The sequence below is a fragment of the Scomber scombrus genome, chromosome 6 (assembly GCF_963691925.1).
Source record: "Scomber scombrus chromosome 6, fScoSco1.1, whole genome shotgun sequence".
NCBI classification, from domain to species: Eukaryota; Metazoa; Chordata; class Actinopteri; order Scombriformes; family Scombridae; genus Scomber; species Scomber scombrus.
The window spans coordinates 18032690-18049516 of NC_084975.1; the positions used below are offsets into that span (position 1 = coordinate 18032690).

At 39.3% G+C, this 16827-nt stretch overlaps 1 protein-coding gene across 1 annotated transcript in view; it reads left to right on the forward strand.

Moving 5' to 3' along the window:
- Positions 1–16827, forward strand: part of fkbp16 (FKBP prolyl isomerase 16) — a 33602-nt gene that overhangs the window by 14760 nt on the left and 2015 nt on the right. Inside the window, exons 6-8 of the mRNA XM_062421448.1 lie at positions 13002–13219; positions 15620–15801; positions 16046–16123. Coding sequence (XP_062277432.1) covers positions 13002–13219; positions 15620–15801; positions 16046–16123 — 478 coding nt within the window. The remainder of the gene's footprint in view (positions 1–13001; positions 13220–15619; positions 15802–16045; positions 16124–16827) is intronic.

A 16827-nucleotide genomic window follows, 5' to 3' on the forward strand; every position in this document is an offset into this window, starting at 1 on the left:
TTGCAAAGTAGCTTCCCCAACACTGTATTCCTCTGTGCTGTAGACCTCTGTTGTCATCCAAAAAGCTGTGTAAACAGAGATGAGTTCATTGTTTGTTTGGCTCTGCACATGAGATTTGTTGAGATTAAGAAAAATATAGAAAATTGCCAAAATCATTGTTTAAGGAAACCTTATTAAAATGTTTATTTATGTTAGGGGTAGTGAAAAAAACCAATACCAGTAACAGCTTCAAAAATCCAGTATCAGTTGGACTATACAATACACACACTCAATTCAGGTTATCATGCTGAATGTATCATGTAATCTGGCAGGAGAAGAGACAACAATATGTCTGAGAAAATAAGCTTTGTGCTGGTTGTACAGCAGTGAGATGCTGCTGCTGTGGAGCGATGTGAGGTGACGAGGTGCTGCCTGGAAAACTGGAGGAAGGAGATCTGCTGCAGAGTGACAAGTGCCTGTGTGTGTGTGTGAGAGAGAGAGAGAGAGAGAGAGAGAGAGAGAGAGAGAGAGAGAGAGAGAGAGAGAGAGAGAGAGAGAGAGAGAGAGAGAGATAGAGTGTGTGTGTGTACACATGTGTGATGAGGGGATGAAGAGGTACCGTCAGTGTGGATGTGGAGCGTGAGTCATCTCGTTGAGACGTCAGCGTGCCGTCATCAGTCGTCTGCAGCAGTCTATCACAGGCACACAGACATGCAGACGCACAATGGACTTTCAATATATTCCACTCAAAGTTAATGACAGACAGACTCCCGCAGACATCCTTGTTGCAAAATCAAAATCAGATGCAGTGTTTAAGCTTTAGGGATTAACTTTGTAGATCTCATTAAAAATGAAACAATCTCAGTTGTTTGATAGCACTGATGGGATTAGTTGCACTGTGATGATGTTCAATATTGTCGTTCCAGATGATGAAGGACAATACAAGTGACCTCATGTATAGCAAAACATTACATGATCTGTGCAAGTAAACAACTCTGTTTGCCAATATGAGCAAAAAAGGAAGAAATTCCTTCTAAATAGGCTGCCATTGTTTGCTTCCTGAGCTCTCTCTGATGAAACTGACCTATGCCATTGCCACTGGCTCTGGTCAAGTAAAGTCAAGCCCTTCCTCCTGAGAAAGGCTGTTTGACTCATGATAGATGCTTCAGGTCTCATACCTCTGCAGGGCCATCAGAGAGAGACCAAAGGATCGTGCTAATGGCCCACTGCATTTGCTTTACTCAGCCAGCAGACGCAGGCTGCTCCTCTGTGACAACCTGACTAATAAGTCAGGGATTCAGTGTGCTGCTATTGATTCACAGTGTGCTACAGGGGAAGGCCAAGCCGGCTGCTGCTGAAAGGAAGTTGGATCTCAGATCTTTTGGTTAGATTAAAGAACACACTCACTGAGGCAGTCATATTTCTCTCTGACAGCGATATGATAGGGGGTGGACAGTGAGTGATAATCATGATGTTTTTGTTTGAGGTAAACACTGCACAACTACAGAAAAATCGACATGTACGCATTATGTATGTGCTTGTAAATTACCCTTTTAACACGTGTATTATTAAAGAAGTGAAGGCCAAGTGCATCTGTGCACATCAGCAACTGCTTTAAAGTTACATCTACTTTAAACACATCTAGCTGTTGTTCGTTTGTTGTGTGCTCAATTTGCAAAATGATATTCCAGAAACGGTGACATTTAATCAGAGAGAGTTATCTGGTTTCAGCACATGCATGTGTGACAGCTCGGACTTAGAAGGGAAATTAATTTCTGATCAATATCTCTGTATGACATTTATTCCCCAGCCAGAATGTCATAAATAAAGCAATGAGCAGCTTGTGGTCACAAATGTTGAAATGTTCATAACCACAGAGGGAGGCAAACAGCAACCTTGTTGAATGATAATTAATGTCCCACCGATATTTTATGCTCAAATCACACTTTTAGAAAAAAAAAAAAAAACTTTGATCTGAATATGAATTGAATTGCTCATCTAAACAAAAAAAAGTATTCTTGCAACAGTCTGTCCATTGAAGTAGGCAGACGTGTGTGTGAAGTATAACAGTAACGCAAGAGGAGGCTTTCATCTTTCAGAGAGCAGGATTTTTGGCTCCTCGTTCAGAATTTGTCGTAACTTAGAAAGCTTTGATGTTCAAAAATGAAATCCAAAACTGGCAGAGATTTGGTTTATATAATCAGTAGACATAATGTCTGTGCAAAGAAAGAACTGAGCTGTCATTGCTATTAACTACAGCTTCACATTCATCTTGCGAGAATCTGCTGAAACTAAACCTCGGTCCCCAGGACTGCATGAGAAATTGCCACTTGACCACACAGTGCACACCTGAGGCTTCAGCTTGTTCATATTGATTGATTATAGACTTAGAGTCAATCCTGAGATAAGATACACATGTGGACAAAATTGTTGGTACCCCTCTGTTAATGAAAGAAAAACCCACAATGGTAACTGAAATAACTTGAAACCGACAAAAGTAATAATAAATAAAAATGTACTGAAAATTAACCAATGAAAATCAGATATTGCTTTTGAATTGTGGTTCAACAGAATCATTTTAAAAAACAAACTAATTAAACAGGCCTGGACAAAAATGATGGTACCCCTAGAAAAGATTGAAAATAATTTGACCATAGGGAAATGTTAAACTAAGGTGTGCCCTCTAATTAGCATTACAGGTGTCTTCAAACTTGTAATCAGTCAGTCTGCCTATTTCAAGGGTTTCAAGTAGTCACTGTGCTGTTTGGTGACATGGTGTGTACCACACTGAACATGGACCACAGGAAGCGAAGGACAGAGTTGTCTCAGGAGATTAGAAATAAAAATTATAGACAAGCATGTTAAAGGTAAAGGCTATAAGAACATCTCCAAGCAGCTTGATGTTCCTGTGACTACAGTTGCACATATTATTCAGAAATGTAAGGTCCACAGGACTGTAGCCAACCTCCCTGGACATGGTCTCAGGAGGAAAATTGATGACAAATTGAGACGGATAATACGAATGGTAACCAAAGAGCCCAGAACAACCTCCAAAGAAATTAAAGGTGAACTCCAAGGTCAAGGTACATCAGTGTCAGATCGCACCATCCATCATTGTTTGAGCCAAAGTGGACTTCATGGGAGGGCAAGGCACATCAGCTCTATGTTCACAGACGCAAAAATTAAGCATACCAAGAAAAGAACACTGTCCCTACTTTGAAACATGGAGGAGGCTCGGTTATGTTCTGGGGCTGCTTTGCTGCATCTGGCACAGGGTGTCTTGAATCTGTGCAGGGTACAATGAAATCTCAAGACTATCAAGGCATTCTGGAGGGGAATGTGCTGCCTAGTGTCAGAAAGCTTCGTCTCAGTCGCAGGTTATGGGTCTTCCAACAGGATAATGACCCAAAACACACAGCTAAAAACACCCAAAAATGGCTAAGAGCAAGACATTGGACTATTCTGAAGTGGCCTTCTATGAGCCCGGATCTAAATCCTCGGTCCCACATCTGTGGAAGGAGCTGAAACATGCCGTCTGGAGAAGGCACCCTTCAAACCTGAGACTGGAGCAGTTTGCTCATGAGGAGTGGGCCTAAATACCTGTTGACATGTGCAGAAGTCTCATTGACAGTTACAGAAATCGTTTGATTGCAGTGATTGCCTCAAAAGGTTGTGCAACAAAATATTAAGTTAAGGGTACCATCATTTTTGTCCAGGCCTGTTTAATTAGTTTGTTTTTTAAAATTATTCTGTTCAATCACAATTCAAAAGCAATGTCTGATTTTCATTGGTTAATTTTCAGTAAATTTTTATTTATTATTACTTTTGTCGGTTTCAAGTTATTTCAGTGACCATTGTGGGTTTTTCTTTCATTAACAGAGGGGTACCAACAATTTTGTCCACGTGTGTATCTTCTACAAATAACAGTGTGGCTGATATACTAAATAATGACCCCTGGTGATATATTTCTGTGTAAAACAGATTGCTCTCATCCACACTTAACTCACACCAAAAGCTTTGAACTCTTCTTTTTTTTGGAGGAATTATTCATCTAGATGGTTGCACACATCAAAACCGAGACGTTTGAGAGATTTCAGATTATTGCATAAGGTCGAATCTGAAACTTGTTCTCACCTGTGAGTTAGAGTAAAGCTGTTCTGTGGAACAGCTTTGAGCGTTCATTCTTTTGTTTATTCACTCATTCACTGCAGGGAGGAGTCCGAGGTGGAGCTCACTGCCGATAAAAGGGTGATTCAATTGTTATGTTCAATTTGTGTGAATTTAACATGAAAAGATGTATAAACATCTTTATTATTCATCACATGTTGGACGTGTTCAGACGTGATGATTTATTGTTTTAGGCTCCATCAATTTATTTAGTTTTTCACATTAAGTGGAGTGAAAGTGTAATCCGAAGTGGTGAAACCAATAAGAATTAGCAGACATCTTTATGCAGCTTTTAGCCACTTTTAGCTGGTCAATTTTGCTCTTCAGCTACACATTAGCTGTATCGTTGAGTCTTCCAGGTCTCATCAGACAGTTTCAGCAGCCACCTCCCACACATGAAACAGCAAAGATGCAAATATGCAGTCATTTGTGAATAAAGTTGAACATCTAGTAAGAGACAGATATTTTTCTCCAAAGTTGGATTTGAGTGAATATTAGACAGTAGTCAGGGGGCCTGAAATATATACATTCTCACTGTGTTTAGACTGAATGTGAAGCCAATTTTAGATGTGGTGCAGATACTGTACATAAAAAGTCAACTCAAATTTGTGAATATAAACGAGTTTGCTTTGGACAACTTGAGGAACAATTTTGCTTGTATCCTGAGACTATGAATCTGGGAAATAACAGAAAAAAATCGGAGTCTCTGGAGTTCTGAGTTCAGTCAGCGGCTGAACTGAACAAAACCCGCCAAAAAACAGAAACTCCCAGAGACAGGGTCAATGCGTCCGTTGCTAGCTAGCTTATAGTACAGCTAATGCACAGTTGGTATTTTGGCTGCTTGAGGCAAATACACGCCAATGACGCAAGCTGAAAATTCACTCACATACTGTCTGAACACACCATAAGTATAAAATTATTTGCTTAACACATTCACTATAATTTAATTAGCCACTTGTATGTCAGGCTGCATTACTGAGTTTGTTTTCTTTTATTCATTGTCTCCCTGCGTCTCCCTTTGAGTCTGCTGTAGATTATAAGGGCACTTTTGAGGAGCTCAACGGCCAGGATCTAGGCAGTAGTTGCCCATGATCCCTGCAGGCACAGTCTCATTGGCTCATTGCTGGAGGAGGAAATAAAAAACAAATAGGAGAGGAAAGCAGCTGAAAGACGTTACACTGCTAGTTTCTAGATCTCTGACTGTAATAGGAGGCTGTTTTGCTGCAAATTAACTGGTGCGGCAGCAGGCGAGGAAAAACAGCTGTGACGTCTCACCAATGCCAGGATTACAGCTAAGCTCCTTTGCACGGCTGTACTGGTGCTGTGTGTCCATCCAAGAGTCAAAACAGACACAACACTGAGTGACAACAGCAAAAGACCTGTTTTCACCGCTGTAAAAAAATAAACAAGCTCATAAATCCTCTTGGCTTTGGTATTATCATATAAGCTGCACACCACATTTATGACAGTATATTAGTGTGCTATCTGAGGCTGTAACCATAGAAACAAGAGTGAGGTAGCTACGTTACGTGGCCTTTCCATCATTTAAAGTGGAGAGTGTGACGTCAAAGTGACCACTGTTTTCCCTCTGAGGGAGTTTTTCCTTTCATTCAGAGCAGCGAGGGGTCCGCGCGACAGATAACAGGGTGAGTCAGCAGCACTATCATGCACCTTAATGAGGAAGTTGGCTGAACTGCAACACATGAATCGGATGCATCTATAATGACTGCATAACTTCCCATGACACAAGAGGGGGAAAGGCAGCGCTCCTTATCACATCACTCATAAAAACGCACGATGGAAACCCTTTTAATATGCACTGTTTACATTCACAATACGAGAAATACAACTGCGTCATACAAATGTCAGACAATAAAAGGTCTTCTGAATGGCAACCAGCAAGTGTCTTCACGAAATGTAAATTAGTTTGATTTCTATTATGGACTTGTCATTTGTGATTGAAATTTGTGGCATGAGGTCACTGTGAAACATGATACCTTTGAAGACATTTCTTTAATTTTACTTGTTAAAATACTGAGATGCTTTTGAGTTTTTTGGCAGCTGAGGGCAAAAAATGAAGATGAATTATGATCTTGAAAATTATTGTTGTATACTAGGTTTATGTCTGACTTGTTTCAAGACTCAGATTCTTTTAGTTGTGCTCATTGATGTCTATTCCCTGCAGTGTGAGAAACAACAGAGCCAATCAGAGGTTTTCACATGATTAACAGGAGTGTCATCTTCTTGTGCCAGAGTTAGAAAACCAGCATATACTTGCATTTTAATTACTGTACATTCATTCTTGTCACCATTTATAACAACTACATTTTGATATGTTTACTGAAATCTATATTATTTCTAACCAGCTATTGTGAGTTTATTGTTAGCCATGGTTTCCTTAGTGACCAGCAGTAAACTTTACTATACATGTGGGCAAAGTCTGTATACATAAGCCTGAACCTGTCAGATCAGCTGTCTCATCAAATGTCTCACATCTTTGACTAAGCTCAGTCTTCAGTCTCATCCCCCCTCAGACTCTGTTCTGCTGCTGAAGACCAAAAAATCCCTGTCTTTTCTCACTGACCTTTACTCTGGTTCGGGTCAGGGGGCAACTAGCAGGGTCATTTCTCTGCAAGATGGCTTGAAAGTAAGGAACTTTATGCATTGATGAACAGAACTTTTTATAACTCAAGACACTTTTTTGTTATTATTGCAGGGTCATTCAGAGTTTCTCGACCTTCTCTGACCAATGAGCCAATTCTTAGCCACGCTAGAGGCACGGCTCCAGTGATGACAGTCTCTGTCAGTCTGACCTCAACTCTGGTCCACACTGAAATATCAGTCTTTTGGCACAAACATTGATGTTGTCCAGAAGATTCATCTTAATGACTTCTCATTAAGAGGGCCAGGAAATGATAATGATATTCCCCTCAGTCTCAGCTGTACTTTGTATTAATTGGCAAGTCTTAGCATGCTAACACACTAAAGTTGTGTGAATCTGGTAAATGGTATAAACATCAGCATTTTAACATTGTAGTTGTGAATTGTGATGTTAGCATGCCAATGTTAGCAATAAGATCACATTATTTTGTTCAGATTGTGCTTACGAGCTGCTAAATCTGAAAAATATTCACTGTGACATCTTCCACTTGGTGAAAAGAACAAAAGAGGTGACAACAAAATAAAAACGGCTTCAAATTAAGCCACCATCGTTAATAATAATTAATCCAAATCCAAATCCAAATCCAAAAATCCAATATTAAACCTGCAGTGTGGAGCTTTTGTCTCCCCCTTCTGGCAGTGAGCGTAATTACACAAACACTGTCAACATCATCACTGCAGACTCCTGACACTTTTTATGTGACCCAGTCCCGGCCCTGGCAACGTGACGTGGTGTAAAATGATGTAAAATGCATCACTACTGGTGCACCAGCATAGGAAAGTCGCCACAGGCACCAGATTAAAAAACTTTGGTTTACTGGCAGTGATAGTCTTAATCAGCATTGTATGAACTTGTTTAGCACGAATGGACTTGAATGTACTGGCCCTTCATTTCTATGTAAAAGTTCCTCATTCCATCTTTAACACTAATATGATTGTTATATTGAATTTAAAATGTAAAACATTTTTAAGATGTTGCTCTTTAATATAAACAATTAACAAACCACTCCAAATATGTAACACAACAAAAGTATCTCATTTAAGCTGTTTAAATGTCATGACCTTCCAGCAGTGAGCTTATGGAAGTCTTAAAAGCTACACTTCAGGTTTGTACACTTGATCACTTGATCGTTTGAGTCTATTCACAAGCAGCAGAGACAGACTGACAGCTAGGCTTCAGGACGTGGACCTGAGTTTAACTCGCAGCTTCATGTTTCACTGGGATCTTGCGTAGGGATCTTAACCCCACTGACCAGCTTCTGCTTCCTGTTTGCACTAATAAGACCCTGGGGGCTCGTTGGCCGAGCTCAGCGCAGCAGCACACTGCCGTGGCTCTAATCACCAGTGACCCACATGACACCGTAGACCTTATAGATCTGTCAGCACGCTTCATTCTCAAATTACACTCGATGGCTCGCCAGTCATGCCGATTATGTTTAATGCTCATGATGACAACAATGGAGGCTCAGCTCTCAGTTATTCACATTATTCATCTGTGTTTTGAGCATAAATCTTCAGTGAGAGCACTGCAGGCTCTTACTGCTTGAACATATAAGCTAATGAATGTATTGACATTATGTCTCAAAGGTCACCTGTTGAATCCTTAGTGAAAGGCTGCTTCTTGTCAGGCTATAGGCAGTCAGTGAGTGTGTGAGTGTTTAGGTTCACACTTCATGTGGGATTCATTAAGTTTTGATGTGACACATTTAGTTTGTACAGTTAACACTGAGGCAGCTGTACCTGCATCGGTTAATAAGAAGTGATTCATCACATCTCATCTCATGTGTCCCGATCTGCGTGAGTCATGAGCAGTACGTATTCGTGGGCATGTTCCCCCCGAATGAAAACAAAAATCAATATAAAATAACACAGCAAGCGAGGGGTTTTACTGCTGAGTTATTTACAAACCAAACCCTGTTCAGCTCACTATGATGACATCTGTATGAGACAACTGCGGCATGATAAAATATCCTGTTTCCTTCCTCTTTTCAATAAGACATAGTAAACAGTTTGACCTGCTGCCTGAGGTGCTGATATGGATGTAGATTGTTCAAGTTTTTCTATTGTTGATAAAAGGCAAATATATGACTTTTTCCCTCTTTACTCCACTACATCTACCTGATAGCAATAGTTATTGTACAAATTAAGATTTAACATAGGAAACATTTGATGAGTTTATGAAATCTGATGCATTGTTGTAGACAAAGCTATACAACAATACATAAAAGAAATCTAAACAAGCTCCACCTCGACCCACTACATCAGTAAACTGATGCATCTGTAATAATAATGGTAATAATATTAGTATAGTATAGTATAGTATAACAGTCACAGGGGCCATTTTTCTGCATTGAGTACTGTGTGTTGTTGTTTACTAAAGTGTCTGAATACTTCCTCTTCCACTGGACAGGAAATAGTAAATGAGTGAGCGAGGCAGACATTTCAGACTTTGCTTCACAAATGGTGTCTGAGACATTATCTGTGAACTGTGACATAACAAATGACTCAAATGACTCCAAGGCAGGTTTCTCATTCCACTGTGTCCGCACTGATAAAGAAATCAAGCTTGCTTTAAGCTCGTTTCAAAGAAAGCATAAACGGTGCAGAACAGTCTTTTGCTCTGATAGACTTCCAGTGTGCGCCAGCGTTGATTCAGTAGTGTAAAAACAATTTTCAGAAGTGAGTCCAGAGATGGATTCTGTGAAGTCCATTTAATCTGGAACCAGGCTTTACTAGGGCACAGTAGGCAGGACACTGTGTGCATTATTGTTATACGTCGTGCACTGTTATATAATACTCAGCCTTCAGAATATTGTGCAATATTTTCAGATAGGAGTAGAGAAAGTATGTGAGGACAAGCTGCAGTGTGTTCATGCATTGTAAAAGCTGTGCAGTGAATCATTTGGTGATGGTGTCACATTTTTAGTACGCCGGCAAAACGCGTGACATTAGCAGGAAAAGCAGGATCCATCTCTAATGCTCAGATGTACAGTATGAGGCCTGAAAAACTAACATTACCCAGTGCAACCCCAGCCATGTGCTGTATATTCACACATGAATCAACTGTCTTCTTCTCTGCTGCTCCTTAAACGCCTGTTACACAACTTGGCAGGTCGTTCTCTGATCCTCGTAAACATGCAGCGGTATGCAAAAACAAGTAGACAGGACTAAACGCTGCTGTCAAGAATAGTTCAGGCTGGCTTTTAAAAGACCTGTGTCTACTTATTCCCAACCCTGAATGATAATGTTTCTGAACGCTACTCCCTCCAGTCCAGAGCACAGGGATCAGGCTCAGGTTTCTGAGGCCTCAGCTCTAGCTGCAGATTTCACACTCCTGTGTGTCCTGTGACAGTGGATGTGGTCTCCAGAGAGGAGAGGTGAAAGGGTAATCTGATCCCACCTGCTGACATAGCCTCCCAGTAACTGAGGATACAACTAATTCTGTTAGACAGACATAAATTGTGTCATTGACACGACCAGTTTGAATAATTCATGATCTGAAAACAACTTGCAGTATGATCACTTTGCAGAAAATAGTCGCTGGGTGAGGCCTGCGGGAAGCTGCACTTCCTTGTACGTAACTTGGTTTCCGATCTCTTTTTTTTTTTTTTTTTTTTTAAGGAATGTGCTTTTTTGTATTTGGGTCATGTAAGTTTTTATTTAAGAGAAAAAAGTTTTAAAACATTAACTGTACCATATTTTATAATAATATTTTTTTAATGTACTTTGTATTTATAATGTAGTACACTTTAACATTAGCTTTTTCAAATGTAGTCAAGCTGTCAATGCACTCATTTAACTCTCTCTCTCTCTCTCTCTCTCTCTCTCTCTCTCTCTCTCTCACACACACACACGCACACACCCCTTTGGAATCAGAGCCTCCGCAGAGTAACTGATAATGGACCATTGTGTGCCGTGTGGTCACAGGAGCCAGATGATTGAAAACCAAATTAACTTTCCTTCTGAGTGACTCTTGAGTAAGATGAAGCCCTCAACAGCTCACAGGTTCATACCAGTTTCAAGTTCTTGTCTGCTTAAATGAACCAGAATCACTCGGACGACTATGAAGGTGTTGCTTTTTTAAAGGTGTGTGAGTTGTTGAATACAGTGAAATTTAATCTAGGCACAGAGAGCAGCTGTCAAAGCTTTTGAAAAAAAACTAATATATCATCAAAAACACGATGCATCTTCAGTTTGTTTAGGTATTCTGATATCAGGACCTTTTGTTGCTTTCTCATGACGGTGTTTGCATTTTTATTCAAAATACTAAAGAAGTAGCTCTGACACAAAACCTAAAGAAGCTCTTTCTATTAGCCACCGCTCATGTTGCTCTGATGGGAGAACATCAACTTCAGATCAAATTGGAAAATCTTTTGCTCAAATGAGTCATTACTTCACTTCAAAAAGCTCACCTCTTCAAGGCTTTCAGAGGGTTTTTTTTAACTATATAAAACCGCGGCAGATGCACCAATATGGCCACTTCTAATGTCTGAGTGTGAGAGAGGAGCTAGTGCTGTTTCACATTCAAATTCTGAAGTTTGAAATCCAACAAAATTACTCTCTATGTTTCCAAAAAGACACACGGCTGCCTGTGAGATTAATTGTAATGTTGCAGATGTTTGGCAACCCTAGCAAGTTATGCCAGCTTTCAGTGCAATCCTAACAAGCTTATCTTGAGGAATGTCAACATGTTTAAAGATAATGCAGTGTAATGAGTGAACTATATTACATGTTAACAAAAGCACAACAGATTGTTGAAGACAGAAATAACTCAGTTTAATATATTAAAACATTACATGAGAGCTGCATATACGGATAATCATCTGGATGAATCGTATAGTTATTGAAATATTAAAAAAACAAATACATTTTTAGAGCTCAGTGTTTTCTTCAATTTGCTTGTTTTGTCCAACCCACAGTCCATAAACTAAAGATATCCAACTTTCTATGAAAAAAGAAAAACAGCAAATCTTCACAGTAGAGAAGCTGGAACCAAAAAAACATTAAGCAATTTTGCTTGAAAAATGACTGCAACAGAGTGCCCTGGTGGTCGAGTAGCACATGCTACGTAATCGCAGCGTCCCTGGTTCGAATCCGGCCGGGGACCTATGCTGCAGCTCATTCCCCTCTCTGTCCCTGTTTCCTGTCGGCCTCTCTGCCAGTTCCTGACAAAAATAAATAAATAAAGCCAAAAATGACTATCTGTTGACTAATGGGTTAATTAACTAATGGTTGCAGCTCTGTATTAAACATGGTTCCATTTTAAATTCTATTCAAAATTAAAAGTATCAAAGAGTTAAAAAATCTTGCAAAGTTAAGATAAATAGTTCTAGATTCAGATAATCACTGCACACTGTATTAAAACTTTATTTTCTTGTATTTAAAACATGTTGTACTGTGTCATACATCCACCGACCTGCTGATGGATTCTTACAGAAGTTGTCCGTCATTGTCACTATTTGTATCATTGTCTTACAGAGACATCAGGTAAACTCAGTGCAAAGACTGAATGACAAAGTTTCCCACTTGCATGTCCAAACTGGCAGGTAGTTAAATTCTCTGAAAGGATGTTTTTTTCACAGAGAACAGAAGACATACAGAAAATATTTATAAATTGATCTTTTTGGAGGCAGTTAAGATAGTAAAGAAACAGATAAAAGGTCACAAGGTGCGCAGAGTGTGTTTGTGTGTTTGAGATTGTAGATTACAGATTGTTTGCTGGCAGTGATCGTGGAGATCTGTGGTGTGTTGATGAAAGCAGATTAAACTGTCTGAGATTGACAACCTGGCATATCTCTGTTGTTGAAATGTTGTGGTTGTTGTTGTTGTTGTTTTGTAGTTGTGTAGTTGTGTGTACCACCAGTGTGAAACCTCATAGGCAATAATATTGGACTTAAAATCATTACTTAAAAATGTTAAGTTTGGCTTTGATATTACTATTACATGTGTCACACATATTACAATACAATCAGCTCAAACTCAGTATTATGTGAAGATGGTGATATGATGTTTGTTTGCTTTTCTTGAAGCTGACAGTTTCACTGGATAACTGAATGATTTCTTGATTTTAAACAACCTGTAAGAGATCACAGTGTTCTTAGGGCGATTTCACAAGACATCTGACACAAAGTCAACTCTTAGTTACTCCTTGCCATGTGATGATATTGATCATGTGTGTGTTTGTTTCTTTGCAGGGAGCCTGATATTCCTGCCTGGGCTCCTCTACTCTACCAGCTCCAGCTGCTGGACTTCAGTGACAAACCAGATCCGTTAACTCTCCCCGTTGCCGACCGCATCCGCATTGGCAACCAGAAACGAGAGCGAGGAAACTTTCATTTCCAGAGGGAGGAATACAGCATGGCTGCAAGAGCCTATTGTATGGCTCTAGATGTGCTAACCACACGCAGCAGAGGTAACCCAGCATCAAAAACTGAAATTATTCATAGAAAATATTTCCACACTGTCGGCTGTACCAAGAATGTGTCACAGTAATAGATATGTGCATTACCTCCCCAGGAAAAGGGTGACAATGGAAAGACAGCAAAAAGTAAAAGTGTACAGACACAAACACACCACTTGATACAAACCTCAATATTTCCACATCAATCTGAATGACATAAGAGTTCACAGTGCTCTGCTCCAGTCTGCCACCACAATAATCACAGCATCACGATGCAGAGGCACATCTATCCTAGCAGAGTGCCACCGTAAATGTTTTTGCTTAATTCTTTTGCATAATCAAAGCTAATCAACTTTCATATAATTTCAACCTCCTTAATCGCTTTAATCATTGACAAGGCAGGGTGGACCCGAGAGGACAGTGTGAATGAACTAGCCAGTGAAGGGAAAAACATGGACTGCTTCATAATGTATCAATGATGGTGGATCGGTGAGTGAACTCACCGTGGCACTGAAGAGACGAGTTTATCAGGGCATCAAGATCATGTAATTAGTGGATGAGAAGACCACCAGGAAATAATAATAACGATAATGCAGAGACACTAACACGTTACTCTTTTTGTGTCATTTTGGGCCCATTTCACAAATAAAATTCATGACACGTGGAGATTATAAATCACTCTAATCGATTAACCTGTAATCATGAACAAACACAAGCATTAGAAAATGAGCTGTTTAACCATGAGATGTAGTTGAAAGCTATGGAAAAAGCCAAGTAAGAGGACTTTGTGTTCTTCTTTCTATTTCCAAGGTCCAAGAATGAACTTTCATGCTCAATATTAAGGTTTATATTTTGTTTAGTGAAAAAAGTGTACATTTGTGTGATAGATGAACATTATCACACTGCTATTGGGCTAAATAGCAAAATGGATTTGAGAGATTTGGAGATTTGGAGCTTAAACTGCATCAATATTATTATATCAACAATGATTCAAATAACCACGTGTTTATGAGAGTGGTCACTCTGAAGGATTAACACACAGAGAATTATCATCCACTCTGCAGCTTCCCTTAGCTCCTCATCATTTTTTAGCATTTAAAAAAAAAACTCAGACTACGTTTACAGAACAAAATATTCTGGTTCTTTTTAACCGTATCCCAAAAAAAGATAATATTCCTACTAAGCTGTTTACATGGCTAATGGAAGTGAATATTCCACTAATATTCCTGTTTACATGCAGGAGGTTTTCAGGGTTTTCCTCTGCTCCAGTGGGAACAGGAGTCACAAGATCTCTGCAGGCGGTGAAGTAAACCAGTGAGGTGAAAAACATTAGTGAATAGCTGCCTCATATTTATAAATGATGTTGACGCTCTGTTTTATCAGCTCGCCCTGAACAGCTCTCCGCTCTCCTCTCATTCCTCTCCTCTATTTACCTTCCTGCTCCAGCATATATCAACCTTCCTGCTCAGGGGTAAACAGCCAAGAAGGCCATGTGTCTAAAACAGTGTAAAAAAAAAAAACCCCAATTGAGATGAATATTATGAATATGCTGTATGTATGACCAAAGAATGCTCATAAAACCTGAATAATATCAGCATATCCTTCATGTCTTAATCAGAAAATGCTCCATTCGTAAGGCATACATTTGGGGTATCCAAATGGAGTAGGCTGTTTAAATGATCTGTATCAAATTTGGAATATTATCATATTTAGAATAATAGTGGAATATTATGTGCATGTAAACATAGTCGTTCTTTTGGTTTTACAGCTCACAATTCTGCTGTTTCACAGTCATTTCAGCTGCAAAAGCCAAAAAGCTCAAACTAACACTCACTGTTCAATTCCCTGCCCAGCATTTTCGTAGTTTAAGAGCCTGATTTTACTTCAGGAGCTGGTGGAGACCAAAACAGAGCTACATGAATGTGAATATGATACATCCATTCAAATACAAATCTGGTTTAAACAATCCAACTTTGAATCCAAATAAAATTGGCGACTGAAATTCAACCATAAATTTAAGATGTGACATGTAATAAAAAGACAGATGTGGTCCCTGATTAACTCAAATTTATACTCATCATTCTTAAGGCCAAGTATGAACATTTCCCTGCACTAACAACTGTTCATTGCTTGGGTCACTGCAGCTGGACATGTTTGGATTTAATGATGAAACCGTGCTATTATTACAGCAGGGACAGCAATATATTATCCAACTGATTTAAAAAAAAAAAGGAGCATGAACTGGGAGTTTCTACTTGAAAGTCCAACTATTCAATAATATTTTGCAATATTTCCTAGAACTGCTCTCCAGGGGTTAAACACTGTAACTAATCCGAACCTCTTAGCTTCTTTGTGTCCTCAGTGTGTTTGTGTCACCAATAATAAGACTCAACTTCACATGTGTCTGTACAGATGGGAACGATGACGGCGCTGAGGCAGAGGAGGAGGAAGTGTGTGAATACCGGGTGAAGTGTTTAAACAACCTGGCCGCCTCTCAGCTCAAACTGGAGCAGTTTGAGGAAGCGCTGCATACCAGCCGGGACGTTCTGGCCCTTGAGCCAAACAACGTCAAGGCCCTTTTCAGGGTGGGAAAGGTGAGGGTCCACCCTGTGGCGTTATTACTGAGAGACGTCACTGTGACTGTGAGGTTGAGCGTCTCATTTGAACCATAAATGATTATTGAAGGGAGAGTTCCTGGAAGGAAAAGGAATTTGTTTAATATGGGATTAGATTTAATTATTTTTGAGGAATAAATAGCAGCTACATTATTGCTATCTGCTCTCTGCTTGTTTTGATTTATGGCTCCTGCAGCTCTGTTCTCGCTGTAATCTCTTTCAGCTCCTGTCAGACATGGCTGAATACAAAGAGGCAATGGAGGTGCTAAAAAAGGCCTTGAAACTGGAGCCGGCCACCAAGGTGAGATTATGTGGGTGAGCCTGTCATGTGGGAAAGGTCATTTTAAAATTAGCTTCTTGATATTGTTAAAGTACAAAATGATGGTGACCGACTAAATTTGTGTTTTTTTTTCTAAAGACCTCCCGATTGTGTCATTGTATACGCTTGGAAGTTCTAGATTCAACATTTCAAAGCTAAAGAAAACACTGTTGGACTTGCAAATTGTATAATTTTAATTATAAATAATATTTGTATCTTTACATCCATCATGATGCAGGTGATGTAGACACAATGACAATCTATCAAATAGTTGTCGAAACATTTCACTTAAAAACAGAAAAATCCAAATGTGCTCATCAACATTTTGCACCAATTCATGTAAGTTAGCACATTGCGTCTGATTCAGTTCATGAATAAACAAAAAAAATAGTCCACAACTCAAATAAAGTATCACTTATTATTTTTATCTACTGTTCCAAGCTTCAGAAATATATATTCAGAAAATATAAAAACGTTGCGAAAAAGGTTTTCAATTAAGGCTCAAACTGAAATTCTTGTCAACTCTGAATCTTGAACAACATAAATCATCACATAAAAAGGACAGATGATAAAATTAATGTTGTTTTTGCACATCAACTAAAGGTCACAATGTTCCCAGTGTTCTCATCTTCACCAGCCTGTATCATACAACTGCCTGCTTTCATTGCATCTTTTCAGTTACCACA